A 13,710-nucleotide genomic window follows, 5' to 3' on the forward strand; every position below is an offset into this window, starting at 1 on the left:
AGTAAATTACTAACTGGGCCCATATGTCAAAATTAGTACACAGGCCCGGTTCCTGCCAGGTGCAAAAGGGTGGGCTTGCAGATATCCTGTGTGGGCATTCACACAGTACATAGATGCAATAAAATTAAGAGACCATTTTCAAAAAAAAAATCTGATAAGAATGTGTTTTGGTAAATGAGAATATTTGTTTATTTCTGTAAAATTCTGACAACTTTTCTCATAAATTCCATATAAAGATGTTTTATTTTTGAACTGGAGAAAATTAACTGGAGAATAAACTATTTCATATTTAGTTTTCTATTTAGCAGACGCTTTTATCAAAAGCGACTTACAAAGAGTTTATGAGCAATAAGCGATAGTTCATACAGGAGCCATAATACATTAGGTGCCAATACAAAGTTACAGGTTTCAACAAAAGCTAGACCACTACCTGTTGAGAGAAAGTTTTTTTTTTTGTCAAGTATTCACAGAAGAGATGGGTTTTAAGTCGTTTTTTGAATGTTGTGAGAGATGTGGTTGAACGGACAGAGTTAGGAAGAATGTTCCACCAGGAAGGAGTTGTGAATGAGAACGAGTGGGAGAGCGATTTACTGCCTTTATGGGAAGGCAATACAAGACGCCGCTGGTTTGCTGAACGCAGGGATCTTGATGGGGTATAGGAGTGCAGGAGAGTGTGGAAGTAAGCCGGTGCAGATCCAGTGATAGTCCTGTAGGCAAGCATTAGTGACTTGAATCTGATACGGTCTGCAGCCGATAGCCATTGAAGAGAGATGAAAAGGGGAGTCACGTGAGCCCTTTTGGGCTGTTGAAAGACGAGGCGTGCTGCTGCGTTCTGAACCAGCTGAAGTGGTTTCATAGCCTTTGCAGGAAGACCAGCAAGGAGAGCATTGCAGTAGTCCAACCTTGAGATTACCAGGGCCTGGACAAGGAATTGTGCCGCATGCTGCGTGAGATAGGGTCTGATCTTTCTAATGTTGAATAAGGCATATCGGCATGACCGTGTTGTCTTTGCAAAGTGATCATTGAATGACAGCTGTTCATCAAATATTACTCCGAGGTTCCTGGCTGTTTTGGAATGGGTGATTGTGGTATTGCCAAGATGGATGTTGAAATCGTGTTGGGTCGTAGGGTGTGCCGGAAACACGAGTAGTTCTGTCTTGGCAGGGTTCAGCTGGAGGTGATGCCCTTTCATCCAAGCTGAGATGTCCTCGAGGCAGGCTGTAATGCGAGCTGCTACAGTGGTATCGTCTGGGTGAAACGAGATGTAGATCTGGGTGTCGTCGGCATAACAGTGATACAAGAAGCCATGTGCCTGTATGATGGGTTCCAGTGATGTCGTGTAGATGGAAAAAAGCAGCGGTCCAAGCACCGACCCCTGAGGGACCCCAGTGATCATGTGGTGAGCCATGGACAGCGAGCCCCTCCATGACACCCTGAAGGATCTGTCGGAGAGGTAGGATTTGAACCAACCTGTGATAGAGCCTGTGATTCCTAGTGATGACAGGGTTGCTAGCAGTATCTGGTGATTGACAGTGTCAAACGCTGCAGATAGGTCTAGCAGAATCAGGACAGAGGATTTAGATTCCGCCTTGGCAAGCCGCAGTGCTTCTGTGACCGATAGCAGTGCAGTCTCAGTGCAGTGGTTTGTTTTGAAGCCAGACTGCTTGTCATCCAGTAGTTTATTCTGGAAAAGGTAGGCAGACACCTGGTTGAAAGCTGCCCTTTCAAGTGTTTTTGCTATAAATGGGAAGAGAGAGACAGGTCTGTAACTGTCGGCAGTAGAAGGGTCCAATGTTGGTTTCTTCAGTAGGGGCGTGACCTGGGCCTGTTTGAATGTGGATGGAAAAGTGCCGGTGAGCAGGGAGGTGTTGATGATGTGTGTGAGTGCAGGTGTAAGCGAGCTGGATATGGCCTGAAGGAGATCGGAGGGATTAGGGTCAAGGGGACAGGTGGTGGGGTGGCTGGAGAGAAGCCTGGTGACTTCAGTGTCCTTAAGTGGGGTGAAAGAGGATAGTTCGATGGTTGGAGTGTGGGAGATGTTTCCTGAGGTCTGAGGTACCGAGAAGTGTTTGCTGATGGATGTCAGTGAAAAATACAGCGAAGTCTTCCGCAGTCAATGATGAAGTGGGCGGGGGAGGATTGGGGCAAAGAAGAGAGTTAAATGTCTTGAAAAGCTGTCGAGTGTTAGATGCATTGCTTACCTTGGTGGTATAGAAAGAAATTTTTGCCGTGGTAACACTTGCAGAAAAAGAGGAGAGTAGTGACTGGTAGTCCCCTAGGTCAGCAGAGTTCTTGGTCTAGCGCCATTTCCTTTCAGCGGCCCTGAGTGTACTACGTTGTTCACGGATGATGTCAGACAGCCAGGGGCAGCGGGGAGTGGCACGAGCCGGTCTGGAGGACAGAGGACAAAGGTTATCTAGACAGGATGTAAGTGTTGAGCAAAATGGTGTCGTAGGCAGTGTCAGCATCTAGAGAAACAAAGTTGGAGGGAAGAGAGGATGTCAGCAGAGAGTGTGCTAGGGGAGAGAGAGCAAAGGTTCCGTCTAAAGTGAACGGGTGGTGGTGTTGGTGTAGTGCATGTAGGAAGGAGCATGTTGAAAGTGATAAAGAAGTGTTCCGAGATCTGAAGAGGTGAGACTTGAATGTTATCTGTGGTGCAGTTATGGATGTAGATGAGATCCAGCTTGTTTCCAGATCTGTGAGTACTGGCTGTGACAAGGCGCATGAAGTCGAACGAGGCGGTGAGGGTGTGGAAGTCAGAAGCATAGGGTTTCTCCAGGTGGAAGTTGAAGTCCCCAAAGACTACAAGAGGGCCGCTATCCTCCGGAAATGATGAGAGCAGCACATCTTACTCTTCAATGAAGTCGTGAAGAGGACCTGGTGGACGGTAAACTACAACAACGCTGAGCTGAGTGGGAAAAGTGATATTAACAGCATGGTATTCAAATGAATAGTTGTTACATAGGGAAGATAGTGTGGAATATTTCCAATTTTAAGCAACACAAAACAAATGTTTGTAAATTTTAGAAAAAGTATGAAAATAATGTGTTATGAAATAACCCGGATATTTTTTATTAAATTATTAATTATTATCATGATCTCTGACTTTCTTAAGGTTTGCTTTTGATATAATTTAACTAACACTGAAATATATGACTGCAATACATGCAGGATTTAAATGATTTAGGATGTTAAAAAAACAAAAAACACATATTCATTACTGAAGATTAAAAGATTAAAACAGAAATATTTTTTGTTGATTATAGTCCTTTATATAGTAATTGTGTGTGTTTGATTTTACTGATGTTTTACTCATTAATAAAGCGGTTATGTAAACTGGACATAAACAGAAGCCTGTAAAGTGGGCTCAGAACAATCCCCATCACTGGACGATCACTGCACAGTAAAGTCTCTGGTGTAAAAATGAGTCCATGCCTATTGGTGTTAAACTTACACTGAAGCAGAGTCTTTCTGGGGTGAAATGTTCATTTATTCATGCAGTTAACTAATCAATTGAGTTCACATTACAAGTGATGATTGATCATTAATGATGAACACCTGCTGTTAACAAACACAATCACTGAAGAAACATCAACAATAAGAATTCACTCTGATAGTGTTTAGTGTTTCCTTCAGTGATTGTGTTTGTTAAAGCAGGTGTTCATCATTAATGATCAATCATCACGCTCAACAGGTTAAAATGTCGCCTATTGCAACCAAATAATAGCTGTTTGTTAACAGCACAAAATAAAACTGCAAAAACTCCGGATATAATAAATGAATCAGACTTTACAGTACTGTACTTTACTGTTTATAATAAACTCAAAGCAAGTGTGCAGTGCGTCTAAACATCCTTTGCACAGTATTTTTCTTTCTCCATATCATGTAGCTTCTCTGTAACAAACTAAAGCCGCTGTGTGAGTGAACAGTGACGTTGGTTCCAGTCAATAGAAACATACTGAATTTTTGGTGTTATTATTTTAATTCTCATTGGGTGGGCAAAACATACATGTAGGTGGTCTCATCTCACACCTGCCCATGCCTGGAGCCGGCTCTGTTAAGACAATGAGTTTGTGTTACGGGTCCCGTCTGTGGAACTCGTAGGCAGATTAAAAACCTGAAATTCCATGAGAAATATATACAAGAATTCTCAGTCGGAAAAGGGTGGCTTGCTCACTTCAGGTAGGTAGAGAGTTCCTGTCCTGATTGACAGACGGATCGGGGCAGCTTCTGCAGTAATGCAGTCGCTGTACCGGTCTGTCGTGGTGAAGAAGGAGCTGAGCCGCAAGGCGAAGGTCTCGATTTACTGGTCAATCTACGTTCCTACTCCCACCTATGGTCATGAGCTGTGGGTCATGACCGAAAGGACTCGATCCCGGATACAGGCGGCCGAAATGAGCTTTCTCCGCAGGGTGGCTGGGCGATCCCTTAGAGATAGGGTGAGAAGCTCGGTCACTCAGGAGGAGCTCAGAGTAGATCCGCTTCTCCTCCACATCGAGAGGGGCCAGCTGAGGTGGCTCGGGCATCTTTTCCGGATGCCCCCTGGACGCCTTCCCGGAAAGGTGTTCCGGGCATGTCCCACCGGGAGGAGACCCCCGGGGAAGACCTAGGACACGCTGGAGGGACTATGTCTCCCGGCTGGCCTGGGAACGCCTCGGTGTCCCCCCGGAAGAGCTGGAGGAAGTGTCTAGGGAGAGGGATGTCTGGGCATCCCTGCTTAGACTGCTGCCCCCGCGACCCGGCCCCGGATAAGCGGAAGAAGATGGATGGATGGATGGATATATACAAGAAACGCTTTGTGTCTTTCTTCAGATGCGTCTGACAGCGTCTGTTTATTAACATATTTAAACAGTTCAGTCATGTGATCAGTTCTCTTCAGTTCACCTGTTTCATTCTTAACATTCACATATTCTTAAAATAACAAGAATAGTGATTCTTAGAACATATACACTTAATAATGTGGATACGAGTATGAATCCCACATGTGGTTGCCACTTGTTCAACATTCGATTGTTCTTCACCCACACTGTTAAAGATTTGACTAAATATTGTATTTATTGTTAACACTAACATTACAGTATATTCCTGTGAAACAGTCATCTTGTTTTTGAGTTACGTTACACAACAAAGATTAATGAGAGTGAATAATGAAGTGAAGATCCTTGATGACATTTACTGATAACAAACAGAATCACTGAAGAAAAGATAAACACAACACAACAAATACAACTGAGTCACAGTCACACAACTTTAGATGAACATCAAGTGTAAATAACAGATGAACACATGAAATCTGTCAAGATCTCACCAGATAATGAAATAAAACACCATTAACATCTTCACTTATTACAGACACTTTCACTTTATCTGTCATATATGTATACAAAAGCTCTTTTTAAAAATGAACAGTTCTTTGCTTTTCAGAAAATGTTGATCAGTGTTTTCTTAAGTTAGGCACTTGATTCTTAAAACTTGTTTATTTTTACATTACGGTTCTCAGTAACATCAGTGCTATGACGCTTTTGACACAGTGCTCTACTTCGCCATCTGGTGGACAATAAAAATCCCTACACCGACTGTGTCAGTCAGATGTTGTATTCACTGAAATGTTATTATAATCTTTATTAGTATATTTAATTTATAATTTAACAATATATAGCTTTAGAACTCAGAGTAACAAAGAAAAATAAGCACATACAGTTCTTAACATGAGTAACATGAATAATAATTTAATATATATGAATACTTCCAAATTGAGATTGAATTAAATTTTAGTTTTTTCACTGGTGCATTACAAAAAATATAGAAAATACAGCAATCTAACAGAAAATAATATGATTAAAAAAGTTTGAACCAATCTCTTCATATATATATAAATAAACAGTGTATATATATATATATATATATATATATATATATATATGATAAGTAATAAATTATTATATAGTGTGGATGTGGATACAATTTTAAAGTGTTTGGTTGGTGTTGCCCTTAAATCCAATTTTGCCTGTAAACCTTAAATACAACATATTAACCCACAAAACTAACGGATACTAAAATACTCAGCATTCTTTAATAGTGTAAACTATAACAACACATACAAATGTTATAGAATATGAAAATCTAAACTTAAAACAGGTGACTTTTATTAAGTTTTTTTTAATTACTTTAATTAGCAATGCAGTACGTAAAATAATATAAATTAAACTAGATTGTAAAGTTCGACTACAAACTTTATGTTGGCTTGACAAAGCCTGTCCTGAAGAGTTTGAAATAGTTTGAAAGGTTTTATTGTTCAACTTTTTCTAACATAATGAAAAAAATAACATGACCCCCGTGTGTAAAAACTGGGCTTAGAATGTTGTAAGCATAATTAGCATGTTGCTAGTATGATACTCCAAGATATGAGTGAAACGAACCAACCCCCGTGTCTCTACGATGTTCTCATGCAGAGATATAGGCATTGCAAAATGGTTGCTAGAGCAACCTATTTGGTTGCTATGGGCGTGGTTTAGCATAAGCCAATTGATGATGCGTCAAACCCTAAGTGAAATGAACCAATCCCCATGTCTCTACGATGTTCTGATGTAGAGTTATAGGTCTTGTTAAATGGTTGCTAATTTAACATGTTTTGTTGCTATGGGCGTGGCCTCGTAGCTTAATGAAATTTCAGGGATACTGATTGGTTGCCTTAGTCAAATGAGCCCACCCCCTTGTCTCTACGACACTGTGCTGCAAAGATATCCATCTGGACTTTTTATAATGGGAGTCTATGGGAGCAGTTGCTGGGTTGCTATAAATGGTTGCTATGGGCGTGGCTTCGTAACTTAATAAAGTTTCTGGGATACCGATTTGTTGCCTGAGTAAAATGAGCCCACCCCCTTGTCTCTGAGTGGGTATACTGCAAAGATATTCAACACGGGACAGTTATAGCGCCTTATATGGGCATATTTCCTCCTCCATTATAAGTATAGGGGGGATTTTGGGGAGCTCTTACACCCCAGGGGTGCAACTGACACCCCATTGTGATATTTGTTCTTATAGAGCCTGACAGACTCTTCAAACGTGGTAACTCCTACGTTTCTATAACATCCTTACTTTGAGTTATTTGCCGTTTTACCCAATGTTAAGTCTATGGGAAATTTGGTGGTTTTGAAAGTCCGGTTTTCAAAACCAGAACCTGGATCAGTTTAAAAAGATAATATAGCAACTCAACTCAGACCAGTTTGAAGGTTTGTGGAACGTTTGGTGGATGTTGCTTGAAAGCTTAATAATAATAATAATAATAATAATAATAAGCTTAGATCAAAGATCTCTGTCAAGTCAACACAATAATGCACTATATGAATACCTCATTCATTCATTCAACATGAATAGATCAGTAAAGTGTTATGGTGGGTAGGGAGGGAGGACGGCACCATGGATAAATGCAGGTGGAGAGAGTGAACGAAGGATGTTGAGATTACAGGGTGAGTTACAGTGAAGTGGATAAAGAAATGATCAGAGACATGAATGTTAGTAACTGAACATGTAGAGGAAGAGGCTGTTCTGAAAGTGACACTCACTGTTTGCACTGCACCGTATGAGGAGCTTTCTGCTGGTTGAGGTCACAGCTCCACATGAAAGATCACGACTAGACAGATATTGTTAGAGTGCTGTGACCTCCTTACATGAGCTATGAAATCTGTCAACGACGGTGTGTCAAAACTGTCAGATGTCTTAATATCAGAGAGGTTTAGCCATAGATGCCTCTCATTGACAACCAACGCTGCCATAGAGCGACCACATGACCTGTCAGCCTGACCGGTTCATCCACAGCAAGACAACCGTGGAAAAGTTTCAAGATTATAATTAAAAATGCCAATAAAAATGAATGGAAACAATTCTGTATTAACTCGACGTTGGCTTGTTGTCACAGAGTGAGGAGCCTGAAAGTGTGTGTCCCACTCTAGATGCGTTAGAGTCTAAAACCCTGCTATACAAGCTAAACTAAATAAAAAACAATGCTGAAAACTGCATGCAGATCTGTCTCTAATCACTGCACTGTCTTCAGTATCAGCTTCCTGGTCAGGGAGCTGTCAATCAAAAACTCACTAGCCAATGAGAGTGAAGTGGCCATAAATCCTCCACACACCTCTGAAAGAGCAAATAAAAAATCTAGCAGCGAAGTCATGAAGGATCAGTCTAGTGCAACATTTAACTAAAGTAAACATTTAACTGAGCGACTGCCTCCACAAGCTCCTCATAGGCGGAACACAAGATGTGTGTGACTGGTCTACATCCCCTGAATCCATTCTCACCACATCTCATCTACCTCCTCAAAACTAGAGGAGTGAAACACAGAAGCACAACCACTCACTCCTGTGAGAGACATGAGTCTAACCTAACACAAACCTTTCTGTCAAAGTCACCTGACATTATCAACATGGTTTAGTTCTGACACAGTTTAACTCTGAGTTCTTGACATATTTTATTACTGTTTTCTAAACTATAGCTAATAAACTGTGATTCTGTGAAAAATGTTGAAGGTGTCTGAATACATTTTGGTTTGACGTATATTTCTCATAAATGAGCACATAAAACAGAAGATAATTCAAATGAACTATGTTGTGGTCTATGAAGAGACATCACTTCTCCATTTGTCAAATATTATTGCTTCTGGTTTCACAGAAATAGTGTTGTCTCTCGAAAACATGCATCCTCTTTTGTCACCACATAATTCATTCATTTGTTGTGTTGTGTTATTGTTATACATCAGAAGACCAGCAGAGGTCAGTGGTGGTGTGTGTTGTTGTGCAATGCATTGTTAAGAGAAAGTGATATATACATACACAGTGTCAGCTGAAGATCTTGAACACATCTTTATTATTTTGCCATATTTTCAGTATTTTCAACCTAAACTTTAGAAAAAGCAAAAAAACTAAAACTAAAAACAAGTGTTCTGGGAAAGTTGTGTTAGTCACTATACTAATGATACATGAACGCTTTGTGTTTGCCAGAATCTCAACTCTCACCAATGTAAATTAAATAAAACATAACAACTAAACTGAATATATAATTGTCTTTCTGTCAGGATTATCTCTCATATTTTCAGTGAAAGAGTAGCTGGACTTATCACTGTATTTAATATCTGCAAAACCAGTGAAGTTGGTCATCAAGTTGCTCATTAAGTTTTGAGATAAAATCTTATTAAAATAACACATATTTAGTTTATTTGAAGTTGAACAATTGTTTGTCAATTTATCAGTGGTATCTATCTATAAAGACATCTTCAAACCATCTTTAAATTAAATACATTTTATCAAGATTATCTGCAAGTCAAAACAATGTATAGATTTGACTTTTAAAGACTTCTAATTGTGTTTTACTGCAGTAAGTTTTACATTAGTGCCCGTAATGCACCAACATTAATTATAACATTTTTAATAACTTTGTCACACAAATTATCTCCTTATGAAAATCAACCATGGCTATTTTATCGAAGGGAAAACCATCAAATGTAAACATATTTGACATTCAATTTTTCATATGAAATCATCTCACTATGTCACATTTACACTTCATAGATCTATAGAATAAGAGTCAGTTCTGTATGAAGATCAAACACAAGAGCAGTGAAGAGAGATCTTGATCATAAATACTATAGATGACATGAATGTGTGTGATGATAAAACACCTCTATGTCTGTAAAACACTACAAGAATCTCAACTAGACATCAAACACTTTCAGACTTTATTAAAGTTTAAGATAAAAACACACAAACTGATCAAATCTGCAGACTGACACAGACTTTCTGTAACAAGTCCAGACTGAAAACTGATCAAAAGTCTTGTAGTGTATTTCAGCCTTAAAGCAGCTGAAGACCGAACTCTGATAGTTTATATCCGGTACAATACCGCCACCTTCTGCGATAATCGTGCAACAATAACTAAAGTCAGACCTTTACATTTATATTTACTTTAAAACATGTTATTTATGAGAAAACGATTTGTTGCCATTTTAAACGCCGTATATCGCGTCATAATTTAAATCATAATAGACAAACACAGTAAATGCTTACAAACATAAGAATCTCTTTTAAAGGAATAAGTGTGTGGCTCTTAAAAGAGCCTTTGTGTGCGGCGGATGAAAGCGGCGCTTTACTTGGAGCTGGTGTACTTGGTGACGGCTTTGGTGCCCTCGGACACGGCGTGTTTGGCGAGTTCACCGGGCAGCAGCAGACGCACGGCGGTCTGGATCTCTCTCGACGTGATGGTGGAGCGCTTGTTGTAGTGCGCGAGACGAGACGACTCACCGGCGATGCGCTCGAAGATGTCGTTGACGAAAGAGTTCATGATGCCCATCGCCTTGGAAGAGATGCCGGTGTCGGGGTGGACCTGCTTGAGCACTTTGTACACGTAGATGGCGTAACTCTCCTTCCTGGACTTTCTGCGCTTCTTTCCTCCCTTAACGGCGGTCTTGGTGACGGCCTTCTTAGAGCCCTTCTTGGGCGCGGGTTTGGCTGGTTCAGGCATGATGCTTCTTCACGGATGAGTAGATGCTGAATGTTGAAGAGTCTCGTCGCTGTGGTATTTATTCACTCTCACATGCAAATGTTTAGCGTCACGGAGCCTGTTGTGTGATTGCGTGTCTTCGTAGGCCGAACCCATAAAATGTGTTTATTGGTCAGATCATAGTTTGACGGGTCGGATAGAGAGCCAATGAAAGTGTTTCCCGCCCACAGTTTCGTGTTTGAAGGTGACCCTCCCACAAGCGATTCAGTTTCCTTTGTTTGCTCTTCCCGCTCTTTATCGAATTTGAATTAAAATAAAACGTTTATTTCTGTATTAACTCTACACTAGAACAGAATTACGTCATCGTGTCATCAAAGTCACTTAAAGATTTCGAGCATTAAATCATTTCACCCTTTTATGATTTATTCAGCAGCTTTGGGCGTGTTTACGTTTATATAGTTGATATGATGGAGTTTCTTCTTCTTCGAGCGAGAGAAGCGTTTAACACAACAGATTAATCTCATCAGTTAATAAAGAACGAGATCTCAGAAACAAAACCGGGATAATAAAACGTGACTTTCACAGCATTTCGTTTGATGATAGAACTTCTGAAATTAAACTCCTCGAGTGAGACAGTGTGTGGCTCTTAAAAGAGCCGTTGTGTTCAATGTTTCCTACTCTAGAATAAACGCGTTTAACCTCCGAAGCCGTACAGAGTGCGTCCCTGTCGCTTCAGCGCGTACACGACGTCCATGGCGGTGACGGTCTTTCTCTTGGCGTGCTCGGTGTAGGTGACGGCGTCACGGATAACATTCTCCAGAAACACCTTCAACACACCGCGAGTCTCCTCGTAGATGAGACCGGAGATACGTTTCACTCCGCCGCGTCGAGCGAGACGACGGATGGCGGGTTTGGTGATGCCCTGGATGTTATCACGCAGAACTTTACGATGACGCTTCGCGCCTCCTTTTCCGAGTCCCTTTCCGCCTTTGCCTCTTCCAGACATGATGCACGAGAGTACAGATACAAACGTTATGCTTTAACAAAGGACAGCGGATAAAATTTGTATGTACCTACAGGACCTATTTGAAACACACGCGTGCGAGGGCGGTGCTAGTGGCACGTCACTTTTTTATTTTCCTCACCGCTCCTTCAGTAAATCATTAAATATACATTTATGTATTTAGCAGATGATTTTATCCACAGTGACGTACATCACATTATTTTATACATTTGTTTCTGAGTGTTTAATCCCCTGAGATCGAACCCATGACCTGGGCGTTGTTCTATTCTAGACGAGTACAACATAATCTAATGTACAAAGAAGCGTGACTTTTAAGATTTTATGAGAAACAGAATAAAATTGAACTATAAATATTTCTCCTGACTTCTTTATTTTATACTCGTGTCATTTTATCTGAACAGAAATTTGCAACTTTTGCAGATCAACAAACGTGACGTCACGATAAAAAGATTATCGCCTAAGATTTAAAATAACATTTCTTCACATCGCATCATAAGTGCAGCATGAACACATTTACTGACACAAGCGCTCAACTTGTATATATGAGAGCCGGTTATACATGACTCGGGAGACTACAAATATTCTTCAGCGGTTTGACTGAACATTAGACTCGGTTAGTCGTCTCAGACCAGTAATAATCCAATACAGGTTTATGAATTGAAAGCAGAATGTGCAGTTTTAGTCTGTAATTAACCTCCAGGGAGACACAGGAATCGCATCGCTCTCTTATAGGTGAAGTGGGTGGCTCTTAAAAGAGCCTTTGGTTTGAAACGAACTGTCGCCCGTTTACTTGGTCTTGGCGGGCTTCTCGGTCTTCTTTGGCAGCAGCACGGCCTGGATGTTGGGCAGAACGCCGCCCTGAGCGATGGTCACTCTGCCCAGAAGTTTGTTCAGCTCCTCGTCGTTGCGCACCGCCAGCTGCAGGTGACGGGGGATGATGCGAGTCTTCTTGTTGTCACGAGCGGCGTTTCCGGCCAACTCGAGGATCTCAGCGGTGAGATACTCGAGCACGGCGGCCAGATACACTGGGGCGCCAGCACCCACACGATGCGCATAGTTGCCTTTACGGAGGAGCCTGTGGACGCGACCCACGGGGAACTGAAGTCCCGCTCTAGAGGAGCGAGTCTTGGCCTTAGCTCTCGCTTTTCCGCCGGTTTTGCCTCTGCCGCTCATTTCCTTCAGCTGTGGAATTTTACTTAGTAGGTGGGAAGGAAAGACGAAGCTTCTGCTCTGCAGTTCTCAATATTTCAAACCCTCTGCCTGTTGACTATTGGTTGGAGTCATTAATACTTTTAAACCAATCAGCCAACTTCCCTCCAAACTCCCAACAGCCCAACCCCCTCTTTCTCCTCACAGATGCTGTGTGACGCACAACAGTTTTGATATAATGAGAAAACTTTAAGTGATAGTTCATCCAAAAATAAAAAACTGTCTTCATTTACTTACCATCAGATTGTTCCAAAACTAACACTAGGCTAAACACAAAGGATGCTTTTTGGAAGAATTTCAGTATCCAAACAGATCTCATCCCCCATTTGCAAATTTAAACTGGAGGAACAACCTGTGGTTGAGTAAATGATAACAGACTACTAAATTTGGGGTGAATTATCATTTAAAGTCACATCTCTCTTTCTCATTAAGTCAATTATTTCCTGATTATCATTTAAAGTTTAATCAACTCTGTCACATGTTTACACTTCTGCAGTCTCAAGGCAGCTAAAGAGATGAAGGAGGTGAAGTTTATTGAATAGGCTTATATTATTTGTGTTCTTTAAAGATTATAATATAAAATATTTGTCCTGCAATAAAGAAATGCCACCACATTCTTTTCTTATCAACACACACTAAAGGGGAAATTCAATCAATGTCACACATCACTCCTCTCTTCATTCAGTTACATCGACTCCTGTAGTCTCTCTCATCAAACTCAAAGCTCTGCTCTCGGCCTACAAGACCACCACTGGTTCTGCAGCTCCATATCTTCACTCGCTCATACAGACTTATGTACCAGTCAGATCCCTCCACTCTGCACATGAACCACGTCTTGTGCTGTGATCACAAAAAGGTCAAAAATCTCTCTCACTCATCTTCTGTGGATCTGTTCCACATGTGTGTTATGATCTGACCGCTGCTACAAGATCATCAGATTCTGTGTCTGTCTTTAAGAATCATCTGAAAACACATCTCATCTG

At 41.0% G+C, this 13,710-nt stretch overlaps 3 protein-coding genes across 3 annotated transcripts; all 3 read right to left on the reverse strand.

The window, feature by feature from the left end:
• Window positions 1-8,950: 8,950 nt before the first annotated feature.
• Window positions 8,951-11,129, reverse strand: LOC130420779 (histone H2B-like). The gene has a single exon (XM_056748293.1). The coding sequence runs from the start codon at window positions 10,513-10,515 to the stop codon at window positions 10,141-10,143; it is 375 nt and encodes a 124-aa protein (XP_056604271.1). The 5' UTR covers window positions 10,516-11,129; the 3' UTR covers window positions 8,951-10,140.
• A 51-nt stretch (window positions 11,130-11,180) lies between these two features.
• Window positions 11,181-11,506, reverse strand: LOC130420814 (histone H4). Its single transcript, XM_056748327.1, has one exon. It carries the CDS (start codon window positions 11,498-11,500, stop codon window positions 11,189-11,191), a length of 312 nt encoding a protein of 103 aa, XP_056604305.1. The 5' UTR covers window positions 11,501-11,506; the 3' UTR covers window positions 11,181-11,188.
• A 798-nt stretch (window positions 11,507-12,304) lies between these two features.
• Window positions 12,305-12,691, reverse strand: LOC130420742 (histone H2A-like). The gene has a single exon (XM_056748255.1). It carries the CDS (start codon window positions 12,689-12,691, stop codon window positions 12,305-12,307), a length of 387 nt encoding a protein of 128 aa, XP_056604233.1.
• Between the last annotated feature and the right edge of the window lie 1,019 nt (window positions 12,692-13,710).

The sequence above is a fragment of the Triplophysa dalaica genome, chromosome 5 (assembly GCF_015846415.1).
Source record: "Triplophysa dalaica isolate WHDGS20190420 chromosome 5, ASM1584641v1, whole genome shotgun sequence".
Classification (NCBI taxonomy): Eukaryota; Metazoa; Chordata; class Actinopteri; order Cypriniformes; family Nemacheilidae; genus Triplophysa; species Triplophysa dalaica.